Here is a 24,425-nt window from a genome sequence, read left to right as displayed (position 1 = left end):
TTCCTCTTAAAGTTTATAATGTACAAGCATTGATCATGGCTTGCCAAACAAAAATGAGCTGACAGTTAAACTCCAGAGTGCTTTCTGGAGCTCTTCAAGCGTTTCAGTTCCACTCTGCAGACTCACTCTGCCTTTAACTGGACCATGTCACATCCTTTTCAGAACAATTGGTGTCAATCATTTTATTGTGCAACAAACTCTGGGATAAATGACACAGAGACTTGCCAAAGCTAGTTCAGAGTGGTAGCAATTGAGGCAGACCAAGGCCATTTTTAAGCAGCAACTTTTTACCATACAAATTGTTTTCTTTTAAAGTCAAACATACAGGTTTGCACCCAGGAGAAATACAATTTTTCCTTCAATCTTTTCCTTCTTCCTTAAAACTCAGGTAATTCCTCATAAAGGAAGAGAATTGATGACAGGAATTGAGCTATTTTCAACTTAAGGGCAGAATGAGGGCAGAAGATAAGGGATAAAGAAAAGTGTAAGTAACTTTGGGCTGGGTTCATACACTTTATAAAGGTGTTTACAATACAGCTATTTTCCCTTGAGGTAGGTTTCTAAGCTCACATTAAGATCAATAGATATCTAGGTGGAACTCATTAGGCTAAATCTAGATGCCTTGCACTGTTAGAGATACCCTAGGGTCTGCAAAATCTTTGTGTGGGCTGGAGGGTATGACAGAGGACTTGGGGGAACCTTGCACTGCTCTGGAGAGGCAGATAAAGGAGCAAGATTCTGAACAGCAATTAAAGTGGCTGAAGGTGACATATTTGGGTGGCTAAATCCCACTCTGGGTTTGTACTGCCAGTGGAGCATGATTCACCTACAGGTGCCTAGTGCCATTTGAGGTGCCTTTGGCTATTCCACCTCCAGCTGCTAATCCAGCTGAATTGGCTTTTACTGCTGCCTCTGTGTCATGTCTGCCAGTCCCATGTGAATGTCTTTGCTGCCTTAAGAGTTATGTGAGCTTAAATGTGTGCTAGTCACAGACCTATGTTTATGCATTCTTTAGGATGAGAAAAAATGTTTCCTAGACTCCCCTGATTCTATTGACAAAGATCCCAACTCGATTTCCACTGCAGACACATCTGCACAGGTTTGATATGTCCTGTGTCACCTGAGGCACCTAGAAAGGAAACATCTCTGGGTGGGGAGATTTTCCTCTCTGAGCCTGAAACATCTCTGTAGTAATGAGCACATCACCTTTGATCAAACAAAAAAGAAAGCAAAGTGATGTTTCATCTGTCAGAAAACTCCCATCTGCACCCTCCATTGCCCCATGCTCTGTCCCAGTGAAAGTGAGGACTGTGGCTTTCCCGTGACACACAACTTTGCTGGCTGGATGCTGTCACATATTTGTGATACATTTTTAGGTTTCCTCTGCCACTGGTCCCACTTTCCAAGAGCTCTAGTAGGCAGGTGGCATTTCTTCACTGTGCCTGTTTGCTGAGGTTGGGAGCCAAGCAGGTGCCAGGCAGTGCGTGCTCATGGTGTGGAGTAACCCAAAGTAACACAAAAAGTCTTATTAAAGGTATGGGGCGTAACAGTCAGAAAAAGTAAAGTCAAATGATGCAAATTAAAACCTGGAGCCCAGAACCAGAAGAGAAAGGGTGGTGGGGTTTTGCCCTTGGCTGAAAACTCTATTTCCATCACTTTCAAGGTTAAGCAGTCTTATTGGAGGCAAGATATGCAAGCTGAAGGCTGTAGCATTTTATTCCCTCTGTTTGTGGTGTTCTTATGCTTCATTTTGCTTTGCATGTAAGAGTCCCTCCAATGTCCTGCTACAGGAAGGCTGGAGCAGAAACACCTTGATCTTTGGTGAAACCCTGACCTAACTTGCTGTCTCCCATGTCAGAACCCTTGTAGGAGGAATGGGAAGAAATTTGGTGCAGCATATAATTATTTCTGTCTGTGTGCCCCCACTGCCTGGACACTGGGATGAGGGAGTCCTTTACTGAATTAATTCACCTTTATGAATTCACAGGATTGTACCCTCTCTCAAATTAGGCACATTAAGCTCAGGCCCAATAAGGAATGAGTCAAATGCCCCATGTTTAGTGACTACTAACTAAAGATAGAACATTTGCCCAAGGTGTTGATCTTGTGTTTAATCCTAATAAAAGCCCATTTCAGCTCCTTATGCGGGTTTCCTGAGGGGCAGATACTGACAGCAATGGAAGGGATTGATGTGATAACATTTCTCTAACAGAAGAACAACGGAGAGACCACAGAACAACGTGATGTGCTGAGAGAAGGTAGAAGTGTATACCTAGAGAAGGGGTGTTCTGGGTGGAGTGCTGGGAGCTGTCACTATAAATACACTGTCCCTTACTAACTGAATTGAGGTTGGATTCCCAAGGGTATGGGAGCCAGGCTGCCTGCAGTTGGCACAGCCCTGCTCCCCTCTTTCTTCTGTTGGGTCCTGCTGTTCTGCCCAGCTCTGGAGTTTGTCTTAATCTGTTCTGACTCTCTTCTATCACTTCATTGCTGCTTGGTATCAGCTCTCAGAGGGTTCTTTGAACGGGAACTTCAGAAGCTGTGTCTACTGAAGTATTTCACATCCCAATTTTTAACCAATTCTTTAACCACGTTGTTGTCTAAGGTATGTCTGAAAGCAGCAGACAACTTCAGGTGCCAGCTCCATTTTACTTTCACACTCTGGAGTTGCTTTTATAGGAGGTAAATGCTTTACAGTGAGGTGAGTTTTTAAATCAAAAGAAACAGAGAGTCAAAGTCCGTGCTGCATCTAAAAATTGGTTTTGTTTTGCTTGTTGAGATTACTGTACCTTCAAGTGACAGATGGGGATGGGAATGTGAAAACTTTCTATCATCCTTGAACATTCAGGCTGGCTAATAGAGAAAAAACGTGAAAGGAAAAATCATCATTAAAATGGTCTTGAAAGTGATGACTTCCAAATTATTGTCTGTCAGCTTCTCCATATGGCCTGAATATCTGTCAGATGAACAGTATACATTACAAATTCCTTAGAAAATAAACAAAAAAAATTAGCAAGTTTTCTTCTTGGTCAGGTCTGAAAATAAAGGGGAAAAAAGTAGATGCTGGGGGAGAGAAAGGAAGAAGATAATTTGGAGTAGATATTTCTCACTAAAAAGTGACTGTACAAAAAGAAACCTTCAGTTCGGGTTTTATTTTCTCTCTGCAGTACATATATCAAGTACATATATCAAGTACATATATATATATAATATATCTTTTATTTTTCTAAGTAAAAATACAAATTGGGTTTTTACAATGACAAGGCCCAATAAAGGGCTCCTTCCTTCTTCAGCAGCTTCCCAGGGTCCCTGTTATAGCAGTGCAGACCCATCTAACTGCTGGGCAAGGAGGTCTTTATGGTGCCCAGCAGTCCCTTTCACTGCATTCATAGGGTATAACTGTCTGGAGCTGAGGATATACAAAAATTGAATGCATGTAAAAAGCTCCTAACAAGCCCATAATCAAGGAAAGCCACCACTGGTTTAGTTACCATTTTAAAATGCATTTTGTAGCATCAAGACTGAAGCTGAGTCCAAATCTAAGTGCCTCATTCACTGCCATCACCACCTCTCTTTATTCATCAAACTGATGGCTTTCATCATCAGACTCAGCTGAATCATGTGCTTAGATTCACCCCAGGCAAGGGAAAGGGAAGGAGGCTATGGAAGATTTGGCTTTATTTGACAGGCTTTTGGGGGATGCAATCATCAAATGGACTGAGAAAATAACCAAGAATGAGCCATTTAGCAATCAGGGAGCACTGTGCCCTCAACAAGTGAGAGGAAGAGCTGTAAAACAGGGATTTCATCTATGAATGGTCAGGACAGTTGCAATTAATTTATTATGTGATGTCTGCATGGGTTGTTTAAGGCACATCAGGTCCTTGAGCGGAGGCTCCCATTGAAGCCACTGTGGCAATCTGAGGACAGCCCACTGCAAGGATTTGCAAGTTTTTTTTGTTGTGTGCTGGCTTTTGCTGATAGGTCTTGGTGTTTATGAGTGCAATCATTTTGCCCACAGCAAAATCTGGTTAACATCTCTTGGTTTGTTAATCCTTCTGTATTTATTGTTCAAGACTTGCTCATATCCAGGCTGTTCTTGGAGATATTAATAGTGGTTAATATTTTACCTCTTGGAGTAAGCTGTTTGCTGCATGCAACAAATCATTTTTTTATCACTTCAAAGATGAGACCTAGATCTGTGCCAAGCCACTAATGTAATTACTGTCCCTTCCCTGCCACATCCACCATATGCAGAACCTGTTATATGTAATTATTTCCAATCACTTGGAAGCGCCACTCCAGACAGACAAGATCATCTTTCAAGTGCTAAGTGTTACTAAAATGTGATCATGCATTATACTCGCAGCAAGAGTGACGGGCAAGGCAGGCTGGGAGGGACAAGAGTTACTCTGTATAGTTTAATATTAAGGCATCCACTGTCTGACCCCCTAGTTTGCAATTTTATAATCTGTAGGTCTGAGTAGCACCTCACTTTGCCGCATAGACTGGTTTTAGATCACTTTTTGAAGGGATCCATTATTCTGCATGGACCATGCATGCAAAGAGCCTAGAGGCTGTCTGGGACCCTCTTAAATACTGAAGCCAAGGTCTTAATTCCAGCTTTGGATTGCCAAGGCTGGTTGTGCTCAGTCAGCCCTGCATGTCTCTCCCCATGCCTTGCTAGCACACTGAGCCAGATGCAGCATTCACAATGGCAGTGTTCACAGACCAGGGCAAGGAGCCTGTTTCATTCCCAAATATAGAACCTCTCCAGAAGAGCTGGTATGTGACAGTGCCAACACCTCCACTGGTACGTGGTACATCATCTAAAACAGCTCCAAGTGCCACCAGCACCTCTGCTTGCTGCTTGCCCCATCCCACTGACTGGGTCCCTCACACCTGGAGGCTGCAGCCCTTTTGTGAAGGTGCCATTTATGGATCTGCACATTTCCTTCCTATTTCCATTTCTTTTCACGACTGTAGTGCATAATGGAAGATGACAGAGGATGGTAATTACAGCACACTGTTTGTTTTGGTTTTCTTTCTTTTTTAAAAAATGTTATAGGCATCCCAAGCATTTTAAGCAGCTGTAAAGAAGGGTGTGGTGTCCTGGGTAGCATAGCTGGCTAAAAGCAATAACTGTAGAGCAGGCCAGAATGTGGCTCTTGAGCTAAACTGGTAACTGCTCTTTACTGAAGCTGCAAAATTAGCTTAATGATTTCCACTGGGTTTGCAGCCCTTGGATTCAACTTGGATCTTTCAATGGAGGTTGCAGCTGTTCAGCAGGATCTACATCCTCTGTGATTAAATAAATTGGCTGTGAGCATGTATGAATTATTAGTGGTAATAGCATGCAGCCTTTTTGCTTTTGCAGGATCTGATCCACACAGTTGCTTACAAACAGGGATGGATTAATTAGAAGGGAAGGAAGGGACTGAGGGGCTTTTGTCCAAGTCCTATTAACTCCACAGGCTTTGAGGCACACTCCACACTCTCAGTGCATAAAATAAGGGAGCTGAAATGCCAATTCTCAACTTCGGTGCCCATGCAGACCGAAGCAGCATCAGCCCTGCTGAAGACATGTAGAAACCTGCTGAAAACAATGGGACATGATACACACATGCTCATACATATAAATATACCTCAGGGCATAATGCAAAGCTTGTGAAACTGTTTCTTGCTGACTAGCAGGCTCTAAGTCTTTGTGGAAATCTTATGCTTAAGGCAACTCCCTGAGCCTGGCCTGAACCTTGCCTACAAGAAATACTGGAGGACACAAGTGTTTTGTCAAGAGACAAATCCACAGCAGGTGCATATGCACCACAAAAGGGAACTGTCTGAAGGTCAGTCAAAACCAGCTGAAAACCAGTGATATCAAAGGACATGTCAGAGCAACAGCTTTAATTCTTGTGGTACCTGTGATAAAACAAATATTTGTATAAGACTTTTTGCCAGGTGGGAATACAAACCCATGCTCCTGGCACACTGTTGGTCTCTGAAAGGTGTTGTATTCACTCAAATAAGTGTGTGAGTTTGCCCATGGCTTTATACTATGTCCTTTGCACATAAGCATGCTGCCACTCGTGCTTTGGGGACATGTGGCAGCACCAGCAATAGGCAGCAGTTTCCCATTTGATCTCATCATCCCAGTCAGCTCAGGGTGCAAGAGGAAAAGAAGCTGCACTGCTCATGGCTGGTACTCCATAAGTGAAACTCAGCACTGATAAAGCCCCTACCCAGCTGGAGAGCCAGCTGTCACTGGGAGAAGGAGGCTTTCTGACATAGTTTTCCCTTATTTGGTTTATCTCTTAATAAGAGGCTAATGGTGAGGCTCAGTGGTGGGTGCTGTGGGCTGGTTGTTAGACAGAGTTGGAATGGCTTTAAGGGCAAGCATCCATGTGTGAGCTCCTTTGGAGCAATTCAACATTACAGTGTATTGCATTGCTAAGGAATTTTTGACTGAATCCCAGAATTTATTTTCACTGAAACTGGGCTTTGAACTTGCAGACACAGGTGTACAGAAATGGGAAAAGAGGTCTGACAGAGGGCTGGAGGAGTCTGAATAGGGAAGGAGATAAATTACCAAGGTTTGTGATCACTGATCCGCTGTAGCATCAGAGGCAGAAAGAGTGAGCAGGTACTCATGTTTGGAAAAGGATGAGCTGTGTTTGGAGAGTGGCAATGGAAAGTTCTGTGAGCAATACTCGTGGGAAAAAACCCAAACAGCAACCTGTTGCTGCAACAAAACCTAAAGTGAGCTGAAAACAAACAGTCTGTGAATGCAATGGGCACTAGACACTCTTGCCACCTGAGGAGAGTAATTGGCAAGGGCCGAGTAAGAGCTTGTTCTGGGTTTGGAGGAGCAGCATTGTTATGCTAATAGTCCTTTCACTTGCCTGCAGTGCTGCTGTTGTGCTCTCCTGGAAGAACTGGGCAGAAGGCTTTCCCAGGATCTGTTTGTGAGGAAGGGCTGGCTGCTGTTTAATCTGGTCTAAGGCAGGCAGGTGCAAGCCTGCCTTCCCTCCTACTCCCTGCATACATCTCCCTGCCCCTCACAACAGCACCCTTTGAGCATTTTCTCCCAGGCAGTCTGTCCAAGTGCAAGCTGGTTGCAAACAGCCCAGCCAGGGTGGTTCACTTTGGGCCAGAGCATCTCCCGAGCTGTGCCTGCCTGGGCTGGCACTGGGCACATTTGGGTACCACGAGCAGTGTGGGAAGGGGCCAGAACCACCGGGGGATTCTGCAGGACTGGCTGGGGCTGCCACAGTCTGCTGGTCTGTGAAGCTGACTCTGACATCCAGGTGCTCTTCCTGCCTTCCCCAGCCATTATCATCATCAGTGTGGTGTCTCTCCTTGTCCTATGGGGTCCTGCCCCTTGCTGGCACACCACCCATGCTGTCAGTGCTTCACAACACCTTTCTTGCTTTAACAGTCCAAGAGAGAATCAGCACGGGCTTTTATGGCAGTCTTAGGCTGTCTTTAACAAATGTAGACACAGTTTTGGCCTAAATTCTCTTGTCTGAGAAACATCCTTTCTGAGAATTTAATTAGAAGTGATTCTCATTTACATGGATTCTACCAGCTGCCCTTAGCTCTATGGCCCTAGGGGAAAAAAGATGAAATGATACTGTGAAAGATATTAGTGAGGACATTAGAAGCAACCATACCCAGATCAGGCAAAGTTCTGAAAATACCTAGCATTCACATGTCCTTAATTGCTTTTCTCCTGTCACAGCTGTTGGGTGAGTGCTCCATCTGAGAGAGGGCTGCCTCAGGGATTTCTTTTTCATTATGTGATGTAGATATGGAGACAGGAGCAGGCAATGACTGCTCAACAAAGGAAGGAATAAGTAAGAGGGAAGAAGTGTTGCTCTTCTTGAGCAACAAGAAGAAATTTGAACTTAATGGAGGAAGATCCATGAAGCTAATATTGGCCTTAAACAGGAGCAGGTGTGCTTGGAGGAGCAGCAGAGAAGCTGCTGAGCTACTTTGCTAAGAGCATTAAATATCTTTTGAAGGAAGATGAGATACCACTTCTGGACTTCAGTGCCTTGCTCAGGGTGTGTCTTTGAGAAAACCAAGAACATAATAAGATGATTTCTGTATCTTATGGGAACATCAGCAGTATGAGAAGCTTAGGTTACAAAGGTATGGCAAGCTCCAGGGCCTGAGCCATAATCCCTCTCAGGACTCCTGTAAGACTGGTGTGATGTCCACAGTGACTCTCACAACACCCAGGGTTCTTCTGCACTGGGAGCATGGCAGCAGAAGCTTTGCCAGGCAGCACTGCTCCTTATTGTCAAGGGAGGAGGAGCAAGATTATGTGAGGTCAAGAGTGTGCCCAAAGGTGACAGCTGTAGGGCTTGAAACCTTGTGCTGTGCCTAGCAGGTAAAAGGCACCCCTGCAAACCTTGGGAGGGTTTGCTTGGCTTTATTGCCTGTGAAGTGTCAGGTGCTCCTAGCCCATTATCTACACAGTGATTTGTTTCCAATCTCATAAATAAGATCTGACACAAAGGAGGCAACATTTGAATGGTGTAACATACATTGAAATGTTCTCTCTAGGCTGTCAGTGTAAAATGCTTTGCCAGCTCCATCGGCCTTTTGGCAGCTGCTGCAGTGACAGCTGAGAGTGCAATATGATAAAAATGCCACTTCTGCAAAATAGTCATGGTGCATGGGTGCATTGCTGATTCCCTGTGATGTCTTGTGAAGGGACAGGATTTGCCAAAACACTTTTGTTTGGGGCAGCATGAGGGCTGGAGAAAGCAAAGCTTCTTGAGACTGTTAAACCAAGTATGATAACAGGTAAATGACTCAAGACCTCAGTTGTTTCAGCTGAATGAATTAAGAAAACTTTGTGTACCTGTGGTGTGCATTTATCAAGTGGTATGGAACCGTTATTCCCTTGCTTTTGAAATGTGAAAAACAAAGCAAAATGGCAACACATTACCACAACTGTCAATTTTCTTCATGGAACCTTAATGGACCCTGGTTGATTGTTGTTTAATTAATCAGCAGCAATCAGCTTGTAAATGCTTTCATTAGCATGCTTCTATTTAACCACATGTTGTGTATTCCAAAATGCATATTTAGCCATTCTGGAGAGTAGAAGAAGAGTCTAAAAGCTCTCAGATAAAAGCTGCAGAAGCTGAGCATGGCTTCTGATGCTGAACCACTCAGACTGGCTCCAGCCCACAGACCAGCTCTAAAACTGCAGCAGAAGGCATCAGTCCAAATGGTTTTCATCTGTTTTTATGAGAAGAGACTTCTTTTTATCTGGGATTCCCAAACTGCAGTTTGACACTTTGATTCCCAAGAGGCAGCCTCTGTTTAGGCTAATGGCAATTGCTTGTATAAACTTCTATTTCTTTTTCTCTCCACAGGTTTGTTGATTGGCTCTGGTTGTGCCCTCTATCCTCTTGGCTGGGACAGTGAAGAAGTCAGACAAACCTGTGGTAACCTTTCCAACCAGTTTGAATTGGGTGAGTCATCACCAGGGGATCTCAGCTGCATTAGACTCTTCTATGTGTTGGCCATAAAAGCAGACCAGGACATTAAGCACAGGTTTGGGGAACCAACCTAGCTGTGTGTGGTAGGCTAATCATACTGTGTAATTCTGGAATGGTGCCAAGGCAGGGGACTCCAGATGGATCTCTGGAAATATTTTCCAGAAGAATATCATAAAAGAAAATGTATGTGCATATGAATACATAGATACCTATGTATGCATATTTTAAGAAATAAATCAGATTTAATAGTCTTGCAGTATGGGAGCTAACACTCCTGGAGGTCTTGACAGGGTAGACAGAGGCATCCCATCACAGCAGAGGTCAGGGTAATTCTCCATGAGTGCAATTGGCTGTCTTTGAATTCTGGGCTGTTTATGGCCTTCTAAAACAAGCCTAGAGTGTATTTGTATGTTATTCACATTCTTGGGAAGCTGGCAAATAACACTTGCACCCTGTGTTTGCCTTCTCCCAAACAAGCTACTTGTCTCACTGCTGCTGACTGCACTGCAGCTGGAATGAGAGCCAGGGATGCAGCCAAACCAGGCTCACACCTGTGCTTTCTCTGCAGGGGCTCTAGAAAACAAGGAAACAGCAGTGACCTAAGGGTTAAGCAATGTGGATGATCAGGACCTGATGTTTGAATGCACATCTGAGTCCTTGTCTAGCTGGAAAGATCAGTGTAATTGCTGATACCCTTCTCTATAAGTACTCTCTGATCCTGTGTCAATTGAGGGAGAGGGGGATTTGCAATCCTCTGAAGGAGCAGGAGGGACTGAGCACCTTGAGCCCCCACAGATTTGAGAGCTTCTGCTCCTAAGCATACAGAGCTCCCCATTACCAGACCTTGCAAGCTAAACCTTAGTTAATCTTAGAAATTCTTTCCATAGGTGTGTGTGTAGGCCTTGTGCAGGGCCTGACAGTAATCCCAGTGCAAGGAGTAGTAGACAAAAATGGTCTCCTAGGGTTAAATACAAACGTGCTGCATCATCTCTTCATTTTACACTGATGTTTCTGTCAGATTTCAGGAGATTTGTTTCCATCTCAGAGGGGTTTCTTGTCAAGATATGGAAAAGAATTGAGGTTGAAAGATAAAAAAATACTGCTTTTGGAGTGATGCTCCAGGCCACTCTCCCCTGTGAATTCCTGTGGTGTTTTGAGTGCATTTGATCTGGCAGGGGACCAGAAATTCTCATAACCAATATCAGCACCCATCCCTACAGTGCCACTGATGTCTTATGAGCAACCACCTATGGTGTTGCTCAAGGGATGTGTAATGTGCTCTGGAAGCATTACATTACCTTGTTATTCTGAACTCTAATATTCTTCTGTGCTGTTGATATTAAATTTCAGCAAAGCATAAAAAGTTCCTGCAAATTTTTTATTCACCTAATAATAGAAAGATTTAAACACAGAGGAGAAAGAACAATAAGAACAGAAAGGTATAGTTAACTAGCAGAAAAAATGTTTAGAACTTAGATTCCCAGCTCCATGGAAAGGTGTGTCAAAGGATGCAGTGGAAAGACCAGGCAAAACTCCATGGTAACTGTTGCAGGGAAGATTCAGGCTCTTTGCTGCCCATGGCCAATCCTGTGGAAGCCTGAAGAAGCTCCTGGCCAGCCCACTGAGCAGCACCCCCTTTGAAGGGGCAGCTAGCACCTCACTGGTGCATGCTGGCTCCTGCTCTTCCATGCCAAGCGTGTGAGCAGCTCTGCTTCTGGGGCTCCAGCCTGTGTCCCATGTTTGTTCCCAGGTGCAGAAGAGTGCTACCTTCCAGGTTATTTCTCTGCAGAGTCCCAGAAGATGGGTGTTGTGACAGTGTGAGCTCTTCAAAGTACTTGGGCAGTTTCAGACTGTTACCTTTAAACACTGTCAAGTCCACAGTCAGAGCAGAGTGGCCAAGACCACCTTCACTGTCTCAGTCTTGACTCATGAGTCAGATATTTGCATAAATTGAGTCACTCTGCCTTAAAAGTCAGTGTAGAAACCAGTGTGAAAAATGTCATCTGGCAGCTTTCCTTCCAGGTAGGCATGAAGACCATGAGAAATCTTGCATTAACTGTGAAGGCTCTGACTGTGTTTTCTGGACCTGGAGCACACAGCCCATGTGTGACACATGCCTAGACTTGACAGCAGTGCTGGTCTCATTGATCTGCTGCTGTCATATGTCAACACATTAATTAACAGATCATAATGAGAGCTGAAATTTACTGCAGTGATTTCTGCTAGGCAGCCCTGCCGCTAAACATCTCCTTTCCACATACATTGGCAGTGAACTTAAGTGCTTGGCTGTGATTTTTTTTTACTTAATGTCAGTGCCTGTTTGATGGTGTGTTATCAAAACCATCTGTAAAGAAGAGGTGCTGTCCGAGGGCCATTTAATAACCACACTGTCTTTCATAAATACCCCTTGGTTAGTGATAACCCCAACCCTCTAGGTCTCTTCTGAATCATTAGAGACTGGCATACTCATTATAGCCTACAGGCCAAAGATTATGTTTCAAAGTCTTAATCTTACTAAGTCTCAAGACAAATTTAAGTAATTATTGCTTTCATTTGAATATTTAATTTGATTAAGCTGCAATTATATGCTTTCTGTTCCTGAGCCTGTGAAATGAGTTTCCTGAAGAGCCTGCATTCAAAACCCTCTCTCAGAAAATCTGAGCTGCTGTGAGCCCTGAACTGGTTTGCTAATGGGACAAAAGGTGATGATAGGAGTGCTGGTCCTGCACCCCCTGCTGCTGTGGGTGCCAGTGAGGATGGCACAGAGAGGATAATTCAGCTGGTGGCTGCTCTCAGAGGAGATGTGTTCACAGGAATGCTGATCAGCAGACAGCATTCAGCCTCCTCTTCCAGGATGGCAGAGCAAGTGCAGCAGCCTGGGCCACAGGAACATGTGTGTGCAGCTGGGAGAGGGTCAAAGCTCAACAGGTTTGACCACAGAGCCAGCAAAGGTGGGGGGTTCAGCACTGATGCTTGTTCTGGACTTAGAAAGAGTAAGGAGGGAAAATGGTTGAAGTTGAAGGTAGAAAATAAAACCAGAAGCTGCAATCTATATTATAGGAGGATGAAGAAGAATGAGAGGCAGGTACAGATGAGGGACTACAAGAACTCTCTTGAGAAGCAGCTGAATTGTGCACTGTGATATGCAATGTCAACCAGAAATATACTAGAATTAGTAATTAAAGAAAATTTTTGCTTAACAAAAACATGACAAACCCCTGCCCTCATAACAAGCTCATAACTAAAGAGAATAAATAAATACCAATGCTAAGAACCCAGAAAAAAAACCCCTAATCTTTAGTGGGTGTGCTAGATAAGAAATGCTTCTCTATGTCTTCAGGCACTCTGAAAAGGGATTAGACTAATAGGCACTCCAAATAGTTGTAAAGAGGGGACATCTCCCTCCACCCCTGCCAAACACACACATTTCTATGCAGATTCCAAAGTAGTCTTTAAAAAAGACTGCAGGAGAAATAACTATGCCTTTAATTTAAGTGGATTTGAGTATTCTTTTCTAGAAAACCTGAGCTGACATTGTGAAATACCCAGCAGTTCACTGCTCTGTTTAAAAATGGATATTTATTTGGTTTTTATTAAGTGAACTATGTCCAAAGGATTTACTTAAACATTTATGTATTTAAGTGGGATATTTTTTTCAATCAAATAAAAGTGATTGTATAGCTCCATCTCTGACAAAGAGGAGTTATTCTTCAAATGAAGATACCCTGCCAAGGACAACTCAATTTGTTGATTAAATTATATTCAATAGATGAGCTGTTTTGTAAAGGGGGATGGGGAATAACCTCCATAAACAGGCACCATAAAGACCTCCATAAAGGGACTGGTGCACCTGTAGTGGGGCTTGCTCCCTGCTCTTCTCTAGAAATATAGTTTTGCCATCATGAAAATAAGCACACAGATAGATTAGGACCTTGACAAATGACCTCTTGCAAATCTTATTGAGAAGTTAAGGCCATGATAGGTCTGTGCTGTGTTGCTCTGCTCGTAATTCCCAGCTTCTCATCAGTCAGCATGACTTGTGTGAAGGTCTTGGAGCCCTGCTCCCTGTGGCAGCATCCCATCTGGATCACAGGTCACACATGGAGCAGAGTTCTCCCTGAAACACTAGACTATGAACAGGAGAAATCTTCTACCACTGTTTTAGGGTGTTAGCTCCTAAAAACAAATAAATGGGGGCAAGAATAAAAGAGATGTTTATGTTTAAAACCAGCACAGTTGCTTGCTCATTGACTGAGTCAAAGTCTGTACTCTAGTTTGGCAACTGGCTGATAGTGCCTGAGGAAGAGACTGGAGCAGGGAATGAGCAGTGCTCAAAGGGACTGCCTTTCACTGAGGATGGATCAAAATCATCTTAATCTCTTGCCACCATGCAAACTGGTACTGTTATGTTGCATTATTCACACTCTGGACTTGCCTGTGGGCCCATTCAGGGCAGCAGTGACGTGGCTCAGCAGGACAGAGCTGCTGACTGAAGGGTGTAAAAGTGAGTCAGATCTACAAAATCCTTGGGTCTGCAAAAGGAATTAGCAGGCAGTTTCCCAAAAGTAAGTGTCATTATGGCATATCATATAGCACACGTTCAATTTTGCTGAGGTAGAGGCACTAATACCATTTTGTTTTCATTTCTAAATGTAATATACAAGAAAAACAGATGGAAAAGGAGTGTTTTATCAGGAAATTCATTAAAGTGAGGGACTCTGCATTAAGGTGAGAGTATGCACAAAAAAAAAGTGAAGATTGCACTAGACGTTTGCAAAAACTTCCATATTCTGAATAGTTAAGCTGTGCGAAGAAATCCTCTGAACTTGCATGCCTGTTTTAAAGGGGCATTGTGAGTGTACACGTGTGAACACATTTGTATTGGTTTTGAAAGTCTAAAATCAATGTGAGACTGCATTTTTGTCCATTGATTTCCCTGGAAACTGCTCAGTTTTACACGCTGATTTCTGTTGCAATGGGTGCAGAGGCAGCCAAGTTCCACAGAAGGTCCCAGAGAGGTCAGGGCATGCTCAATTTAACTCACAAAATTAAGCCTCAGCTGGCATCTGGTGAAACAGCACTACAAGACCAATACCTAAGAGCCCAAAAAACAAAATGTTTATCTAGAGTAAGATTCACTTATTGAAACATAGATGATTCATGTCATCACAAGCCACCAGCTGCTACTTCCCAACCACCAGATGTATGGAGAGACACCAGGTACTTATTAGCCAGAAAGAATGAAGACACAAAATTTAAGATAAATTCAGTTTTTTTAAGGGAACTTTTGTTGAACTGCTTGGAAGGCATTTTTTCTTTTTTGATGAAATACAGTAGCTCTACCTTCACAGTCAAAGACATCCTTGACCTGGGGGTCCAGTTGCAGCAGCAACCAAAGCAGATAACTTCAAACACACACCTTGGCTCGCTGTCTGTGGCAGCCCATCTGTATGTGGACTGCTGTGAAAGGGCTCACCTGGCCAAAGTCACTGTCTAAAAGCCTGGCTCCCATCCTGAGCAAAACAAGCAGCTGGATCAGCCTCAAAAGCTCTCAAGAACTTCTCTTGTGATGGATATTTCTTTTGAAAAAATCATTATTGTTAAGGTTCTCCTTTGCCATTTTTAGAGGGTTTGAAATATCTTTAAAAAAAACATTGACTTGGTAATCACTTTTGCTGTGGAAGTGTTAGAGTAAATGATCTTTAAAGTGCTTTCCAAGCAAACAGTGCAGTTACTGAAACTGCATAAAAACCCCACAGAAAGCAGTGTGGATGTAAAAAAGGTTTTGTCAACTATTTAATTTGTCTTAGGTGGCATCATTTCAGCATCTGGCTGAGTGTTGACATAGAGTGCCAAAGAATCAAGAAAAGGATTTCGAAGGGAGGACAATTTGTTAGAATCCTATTAAAGGCAAAATATTCAAAGGTGTTTTTCTATGAGCAATGACTGAAGCTGAGCACAACCTTTACAAGCACACTTGAGCTGCAGCTGTTGAGTTCTTAGATAAATGACTGAGTAAACTACATGCCAGTAAAGGAAGTATTCCATCAAGAAACATTTCCTCTTTAGTGCTCCCCAAACAGCTTCCATTCTTAAATCTTTGTAAGCTTTTGGTGACGATATCAAGGTCCATATATATTTTGTGTAACATAAGGAGAGACTATTTACAAGGCTGTATAGTGACAGGGCAAGGGTGAATTGCTTTAAACTGAAAGAGTAGGTTTAGATATTAGGAAGAAATTCTTTACTGTGATGGTGATGAGGCACTGGCATAGGTTGCCCAGAGAAGCTGTGGATGCTCCATCCCTGGCAGTGTTCAAGGCCAGGTTGGATAATCTGAGCACTCTGGTCTAGTGGAAAGTATCCCTGCCCATGGCAGAGGGGGTGGAACTAGATGATCTTTAAGGTCCCTTCCAACCCTGCCCATTCTATCATTCTATGATAAGGCACATACCTTTGTTGCCAGAATTAGACATGGTCATGCAAGAACCCTCTGCAGTCAGTAGACATAAGCAGGAGCATCCAGAAAGGGACTCAGACCACCTGGAGCAAGTATATGGTGTTCTTTATTATTCAAAAAGTGCAACTGAACTGGTGTTTGGAATCCCTTCCCAGTTAAAAGGGAGAAAAACAGGAGCTACCAGAACAGGGTTCATCTGCTGTATTTTGCATGTTTACTTTAGGAGGAAATACAACACACTTTTGTAAGTGACTTTTCTTCTTCATGGTCTCTGAAGGGAGTCTGGGGTACTAGTCCAGTGTGAATCTCGGTGTGGTGTGTGTTCAAAGGAAGGTGAAATTGATTTCCCTTCTGCAGTAGTTGAGCTTTCTGCTGACTTCTTGCAGGAGGCTGAGAGAGCTCCTCATTAGCAGCACTTAAGCTATTTGCTCCTTGGGAATCTGAGCATTGTAATTGACACTGGGTATTGGTTTCTCCTTCACTGCTCCATGATAAATGCACACCTACAGCAAATTTGAGGTTTGATTAACAAAATTATGGTATCCTCCAAAGAAAGGAGGATTTGATCATATAGATGAGTGAGTGTCGGCACACAACAGAACAAAAGAATTTCAAGTTGGCATTTTTTCCCCACTTTTTTACCCGTCAGAACTTTATGAAATTTTATGCATTTAGTTGCAGACCAATTCTAAGTAACCAAAATAGCTTGAGAAAAATATACATGCATAAAAAAATCATTTTTTTTTTTTTAAGATAAACCCATTGAGAAAGTCATATCTGTGCAACAGAAAAAGGAAACAGCTCCACTGAATTCATTATTTTGCATCAGGCTGTATGCTGAGCTGCAGTTTTACCTTATATAGTGTTCTTTCTTTGTTTCACATAACTACTTTAATTCTTTCTGGATGCATTCCAAGTTTCAACTCCTTTTCCTGCTTTTGCTGCTGATTTCACATGACAGTTTTTCATTGTTGCTGTGTCAAGAAAAAGATCTTCAGCTATTTAATTTGTCTTGGCTTTGTTTCAAAATAATTTTGCCTTCTTATTAATTAACTGATAATCTTTTACATTTATTTATGTCTTTCATATTTCCAAATCCCTGTATATCCCTTAACATCACACTCTATTTTTTTTCTGACTACTTTTCCAACACCCTGATTGATTATATGAATTCCCATTCTCTGTATTCACTTGTATTCTCAAGTGAACCCATTAATTAGAATTCCTGCACAACTTCTTGGAAGTAGGAATTGTAGGTTTTATTTTTGAAGGTATATCATTTATTCTCTACAGTCTGGCTAATGCTGAAACCTTTTCTCCTTCAACTTGGAAAACAGGCTGTACTTAAGGTTAATTGATTAGAGTTTGCCAAATACTCCAGACTATGAGTCCAGGATAGTCTTAAAATTAACAGCAAAAAAGGTACAAATATTTAAGATACTACATCTTGCAACTAACAGGTTTGCATCCAAGACACTTTCATATTCAGGATATTTTTTCATAAGTGGCAATTATTAGTTATTTTAGATTAAACCATATGTTATTTCCAGGACCTTGATAACTATATGTGATAATTATTTATAAGACATCATTAATAGAAATCCTGGTAAAATTATGCTTTGGCAACTGGATCCTGGCACAGCTCCATGGTAGATGAAGTATCTTCATATTTTCTGTTGCCAAATTTTACTCACTCCCAAACTTGTCTTGATCTTTATTTGCCTATATATTTAAGAGGAGGAGGGGAGCAAGGGGATGCATATCCTGGCCTTGAGGATCACATTAGAAACCAGGAAAGGAATGGAAATGCTTTTTAGTAACCTCATTCATCACTGAATTTACATTTACTGATTTCTTTTGGTTTAGTAAATACTGTCTTATGTTTCATGGAACTCTCTTTTGTAAATCTTCTTTTGATAGTATCCTTGCTCACCAAAATTTTTGTTCTCTGTCCTCAGGTACTTTGATTTTTCTCAATCCTCTTAAAAAAGAGTGCAATGTTCCTTCATTTGCTTGGAAAATGGCCATCCATAGCTATAGCTTCCAGCTTCATGATTCTGTTATTTCAGTGTTCATCCTCACACTCTCTTGCTGCCAATACCAGTAAAACAAAGGTGAAAATAAAGTTCTGAATGGCTGGCTACAAACTTATCTGAGCCAACTTAGACAGTCCTGCTTCACTGAACAACCTCCAAGAGCCCAAATTATTTATGCTCCCTTAAAAAAACCAAAACCTAGAATTAACAAAGTGCTGAATGCTGAAGCCACAGCTTCTCCCTCAATACTGACCTGTCAGGTGATTTGTTAAAAGCAACACCAGTTCTGTGCAGAGCACAAGCTGCTTGATGTATGTAATCTCTATCAGCTAGAAGAGCACTTCAGCTGCTGGGAATTTTCTTTGGCACAAACTCAGACCTAGCCCATCTTAGGAGAAAGAACATGTACACATTCTTGCTTGCATCTCTACACCCTCAATGGCTGGGGACTCTTCTACCTATGTATATATATGTGCATTCCAATGCATCTTTCAGGGAAATGACAAAGATTTTGGGGCTCTTTTTGTGTATGTGAAAATCGACATGGTTTCAACAACTGCTTTAATTCTGTCAAGTATTTAGGTAGTGTTGCTTTTCATGTTAGAACTTTGACATTAAAAAAATACCCGTGCAATACCGGATTTCTAATCTTTTATATGACAGGCTTCAGAAAGCAAACTGCTCTCCTTAATGGTTGAATTTAAGCCTCAGTTCTGCAAATCTCAACATTTGCTTACCACTGAAACATGGCTAGTCCTGCTGGTGTCAGTGCAGTAATAGCTTCTCAACTCTGCTTTTTATAAAGCTTCCTGTTCTTTTAATATGAATGTTTTATATCAATGTGAAGCAGAAGTCATTTTACAGTTTAAACTGCAACTAAATTACCCAATTATTGATAACCAACAATCTTTCTTTGGGATGCAGTAGACTAAAATAGGCCATACATGTGGTAAAATGAGAACAACAGAGCTGAAACAGTAGTTCCAAAATGTTTTCCTTCTTGTGTAATATAGGGTTATAAAAGGCCTGTCATTGTTTCATTTTGACACGTGGCCCTGCAATGTAGGCATTCATTACAGTGGGTACCTTTGAGATGGATTATCTCTGGTCTTGTATCTATCCTTAACTATACTTGCAATGAATAGTACAGCTAAGGCCTATACCGTCACATACCTGCCCTGCTGCAGGCTCTTTTTCAGCACAACACCTTGAAATTCTGTTCTGCTCAGCATCATCCAAGTACAGATCAAGTATTCTTTCCAAGGCCTCCCACTGCTCTTGACATGGGCTGGAAATAATGGCCAGGTTTATTGCTGTGTTATTATTGATCTAAGGTCAAGCTCCCAGCTCTTTCATACCTTCCCCTGCTCTCCCATTCTTTCATTTGTTCATCTTGACCCAACTCACACTTGTGAATTACATTGCATTTGTTATATCAAGAGGCTGCCTGCCTGCTGTGTGTCAGAGCATTAAGTAGGGCAGTGGTCCATTAGGTAAATGGAGCATGGTATGGAGAAATAAATGTTATTCTCTTCAGGCAAGAGTGAATGTGTGTGCTGTATGCATTGAACACATCTCTGACATTGATTTAACAGTTCTTTCTTCTTAATATGTATCACACACACTCTCTCCTACTGTTAAGGTACAAAAGTTGAAATCACACTATGCAAAGGTCAAATTTATTTCATTCTATCCTGCTTGGGTTACAGCATTGGACAGTGCTACCAGATGAATCTTTAAACTTTTTTAAAAGTAATATTTTGACATTTATTTTCTCTACCCAGAAACATCATGATGAGAAGAATTTACTTTTTCAAGCTGCAACTACAATTCTTTAGTAGTTTTTGGAATATTTCACAATTTAATAGACCTATCAGATGAAGTCCATCTCAAGAAATGCTGTATTATCTATACACCCCACCCTGGTATAAATGTGATAATTTTCAAAGCAATCCGATATAACACTAATGGCAAATAACAATGGGCATAACACTCCAAAGTTTCAGTGACAAAAACCCTACTTTAATGTTACAGCCTATTTTTATCCATCTTCCAAGTTACTGTGTTTAATTCTAGTTGGGCAGCAACTTTCTTGCTACTCAATTCATTGGTTAGAAGGTGGGGTTTTTTTGTGTACTTGCTAAAACTCTCTTCACACAGGTGTTTACATATTTTCTTCACAGATTCTCATGCCATAGACTTTTTCTTCTTCACAGGCGCAACCTGTTTTTCTCACAAGAATAGGTTGTTATGCAAACTGATTTCCATTCTTAGATTCTTTCTCATGGGAACTTAACAGGCTAGCTGTTAATTCAGCTGAGCAAGGCCTTATTTAATAAGGCCTTTCTTTTATAAGGTTTTACCCATATGCAACAATCCAGTGAGTTTAAACATCTGCTGTAGGTTTAAGTCTGTTTTTGAAATTGCCAGCAGAAGCTAAGGACAGGGTGTGTACCTAGGCAAAGCAATAGGTGGCCCAGAGACAGGTCTCTCCAGGGACTGCTGAGTGGTTGGGCAAGTGCCAGCATCAGGGACATTGCAGGCACTTGAGAGCTCTCCAGCATTTCTGAAGGCCTTCTCTTCAGGAAGTCACACTCTCAGTGTGGTCTTCTCTAAGGAAGGCAAGAATGGTGTTACCTACAGAGCACAACTAGATTATGAAATCAAGTAAATATCTCTGTCTGCTCCACCACATTAAGGAGAGAGACAAGTGACCTCAAGCCAAGGCAGCAAGTCCTCAAGTCTTCTTGGTCACATCAGGATCTTTGTTTTACTGGACATTTTTAAAATAAAAATTTGTGAGGGTTATGAAGGAAAAAAAATGAAACAGGTATTATGCTTCCTGCTGTGGCATCGGCCTGAGATCTTCAAAGTGATCAGGAGCCTAAGTGTTGCCTCCCACTAATGTCTCCTTACAAAGCCTGCCAGACAATATCCTGCAGTCAGTCGGTGGCAATGCTATCTGCCTTGAGGCATGCAAATGCCTTGGACATGTTAAGATGAACAGACATTTTGTGTTTCTTGTGCCCGAGGCAGGATTAGCTGAATTGATAATTGCCTGAACCTCAAGCCTGGCCCTCAGGGATGCCATTGGGATAGAATACCAACATGACACCTATTTCTAGATGGAAACTCTGTTGATGCCTTCTGTTCTCTGAAGGGAAGGATGGTTTCTGCTCCTTTTGGGAAGGTTGGGAAAGAAGTGTTGTATTGCTGCTTGTGCCTTACTGAGAGCACCCACTGCTCAAAGCAGGGTGATATCACCCGAGGTGTCAACAATACAGGAAGAACCTCAGTGGTAACAAGTCCCAAGCACTGAAAAAAGGCAAAGATGATGCAACCCAAATGAAAATTGTTTTTGAGATGGGTTAAAATCCTGAGGAGCAGCAGCATCCATCTCGTTGCTTTTGGAGCTCTCTAAAGAGGCTTCTTCCCTGCTGCAGCTGCTGTTTAAATCTCCTCCCCTACTGCAGGCACAGTGCCTGAAAGGGAAATAATCACTTTATGGTCCACTATGGGATTCCCCAGCACCATTTACTGGTGATGAGTTTGACTATGTAAAGATGCTGAGGTCTTTAAATTGATTCAAAGCTGTATTGTGGCACTCATTAGACAGATCAGTGAAGTTTTCAACAATGGGTTGTGACCTTGGGTGGGGATAGAGAATTGTCCTGGTTTGGTGTCTGTCAATAAAGGCAGGAGCTTCTCTTTGAAATAGAGAATGTAAACCCCCTCCCTCCAAATTATTATAATCTTGAAATTAAGGGGCTCTCAGACAAAGATATGGGAATTAGGAATAACAGTTCTTTACTATGAAAATTAAGATAGAAATACAGCATTGCAAAGAACAATCCCAAAACACCGACAGAGTCAGAATACAACCCAGAATACAGTCCTCCTGCAGTGGCAGATGTGGTTCAGCTGGAGCAGTGCTCCTGTAGAAGGGTGCAGTTTTCCTCCGAAGGTCCAGGGATGATGTGGAAAGGTCTGGCTTTCCTCTTCAATCCAGTGGAAAAAAGGCTGCCTTGGTGCTCAAAATCTCAGTTTTTATCTAGGTAGGAAAGGCTTGGCTCCTCCCCCTGGATGGAGCATCTCCCAGTGGGATGATGTAATTTTATCAGTCATACAATGGGACTAAATGGACCAGCAGCAGATGATATCTTCCTGGAGGGAGGATGGGTTGTGAAAAAGATGAAGATGATTGCCCCACTTGGTTTTAAAGATGGCCCATTAGCAGATAATATGTGTCATGGAGATAAGGATAAGGCTTCAACAGGTGATGATAGAATACACATCTCTGGTCACATCCTGTATTGCAACCCAAGACAAGAATGTTGTCTCTTCTCTTATTTCTGGGCTTTGTGCTTCCATTCTCACAGCAGCCCGCAGACAAGTGATCCCCTGAGGTCACTTCTGCCACCCACCGCCGCTCCTTTGCGGGTGGTCAGGGTCGGTGCCTGTGTGAGGGGATGTGAGCTGGTGCCCCATGCCCTGGGTTATGGTCACCCAGCAGCTCTCAGCCACATCTGGCTTCAAACTCCCGCGTTGCAGCAGCAGAGCCTGAATTCTGCCCCATATTGCCTGTCTGAGGTGGGCATACAAGTGGGCCGAAATCTCAGGAGAGTGTTTTCCTGGGCGGGCAGAAGGGGAGGGTGGTGGTGGCAGCTCTTCCTCCCCTCTAACGCTGTGGCTGTGTTTGCCTTGCAGGGACCTGCCACATCGGCTGGGCCTACTACTGCACGGGCGGCGGCGCGGCGGCCGCCATGCTGCTGTGCACCTGGCTCGCCTGCTTCTCGGGCAAGAAGCAGAAGCAATACCCCTACTGAGCCGGCCCCGGGCACGGCCCTGCCAGGCTCGCCCGCCTCTGCTGGACAACAACGCCGGACAAGGAATTTGCAGCTGCTTTCTCTCAGGAGCGGGACGGCGGGCGGCCCCAGCGTGGCAGGGAGGTGAGGGGTGGCTCAAAGCCACCCGGCCGGGCTGGGCAGGGACAGGCTCTGTCACCCGAGCCTGCTCAGGGTCTGCTCCACACAAATGTCAGCAAGGAAAACTCTGCTTTGCAAATGGTGAGGTTCTGCATGCACCGATTTCTGGACAGGCTGGTGAGGGGTGGCAGCCGGCGTGCTGGGGTAGCGCCCGGCGGGCCCTCAGTGCGGCGCTCCCCAAAGCACACACGCACACACAGATGGTGACCATGGCACAAAATAAGTAGAGAGAAAACCTTTTTTGGTGCGACTCTTCTTTCTTTTCCTTTCTATTTTCTCTCCTCTTTTTTTTTTTTTTTTTTTTTTTTTTTACTTCTCTCTGGTGGTTTAAGACTTGGTGTTGCAACACTTTTTAATCTATACATTAAACTTAATAAAAGGACCAATAAGCCACTTTATCAGTATTTTGTATAATCTCTACACGTTTTTCTTCCCCAAACATTTATCCACTGCTTATTCAGCCCTATATAACTTTTATTAAGACTCTGTGTTCTCAGCATTATTACAAAATGCAACATAATTACTTGGCATATGTACCTTTACTATAATACTTTTTATGAAATGCAGTAAATGGACATTTTCCTGTCCACTGGAAATTCCATTCACGGTACTGTAGAGCTCTGTTGGTTATGTACAACTAACAGCAAACCTCTTCCAGACATAGATTTCTGTTGCTGTTATGTTTAGCTCATTGATGTTGTATTGTGCTGTACCATGTTTATTATTTCAATATTCATTTTTGTAAAATATATATATAATATGTGCTATTTTATGTTTGTATTTGAAAAATCTCTGTAAATAAATTTTTCCTTGATCAATACTTGCAATGTATGGTTGTGCCAGTAGATGAAACAGTTCCTTCCCAAATCCCCACTGGAAAAATTCTCAGAAATACTCATGACTTTTATAACCATGCTGTATCCTTTTACCCTGTCAAACACAGACACATTTAGGGTTCAGTTACACTTGCCTGAGGATAGGCATCTACTGCCACTGGAGACATTCTGGTATATTCCACATTTTTGCCTGCTGCTGTCAGGTGTCCTGAAGGATTTCAGCAAAACCTCATTTTTTCTATCCTGGCTGCTGCAGACTCAGAATTTCACACAAAACTGTATATCCCAGTTTAGCCAACTGAAATAAGCCTTTACTTCCTTAGTACCGGTAACTGATCAAATGCCTACCAGGCAGCATTCTATGCACAGGACACTGGCACTGTACATAAAAAACTTTAAAAATCAATTTTTTACTTTCTTTATTTAAAGAAATGTGAACCTAATTCATGAGAACTTGTAAGGGGTTTTCAATCATAACTAATTTATTTAATCATAACTAAACTAATGCAATTCCTTTACAAATTTGTTTTTTTGATCCTGTTTCCCCAGTATTATATTTCTCTTGTGTTATATTTAGGTTACCATCTATGTTT

The 24,425-nt window shown here is 42.5% G+C and overlaps 1 protein-coding gene across 1 annotated transcript in view; it reads left to right on the top strand.

Moving 5' to 3' along the window:
• Positions 1 to 23,816, top strand: part of LHFPL6 (LHFPL tetraspan subfamily member 6) — a 136,844-nt gene extending 113,028 nt beyond the window's left edge. Inside the window, exons 3-4 of the mRNA XM_056497805.1 lie at positions 9,390 to 9,488; positions 22,719 to 23,816. Of these exons, the coding sequence (XP_056353780.1) occupies positions 9,390 to 9,488; positions 22,719 to 22,837 (218 nt within the window). The 3' untranslated portion in view covers positions 22,838 to 23,816. The remainder of the gene's footprint in view (positions 1 to 9,389; positions 9,489 to 22,718) is intronic.
• The last annotated feature ends 609 nt before the right edge of the window (positions 23,817 to 24,425 follow it).

The sequence above is a fragment of the Oenanthe melanoleuca genome, chromosome 1, assembly GCF_029582105.1.
Source record: "Oenanthe melanoleuca isolate GR-GAL-2019-014 chromosome 1, OMel1.0, whole genome shotgun sequence".
In the NCBI taxonomy this organism is placed as follows: Eukaryota; Metazoa; Chordata; class Aves; order Passeriformes; family Muscicapidae; genus Oenanthe; species Oenanthe melanoleuca.
Note: the sequence above shows the minus strand (reverse complement) of the source record. Positions and strands in the feature narration are given on the sequence as shown.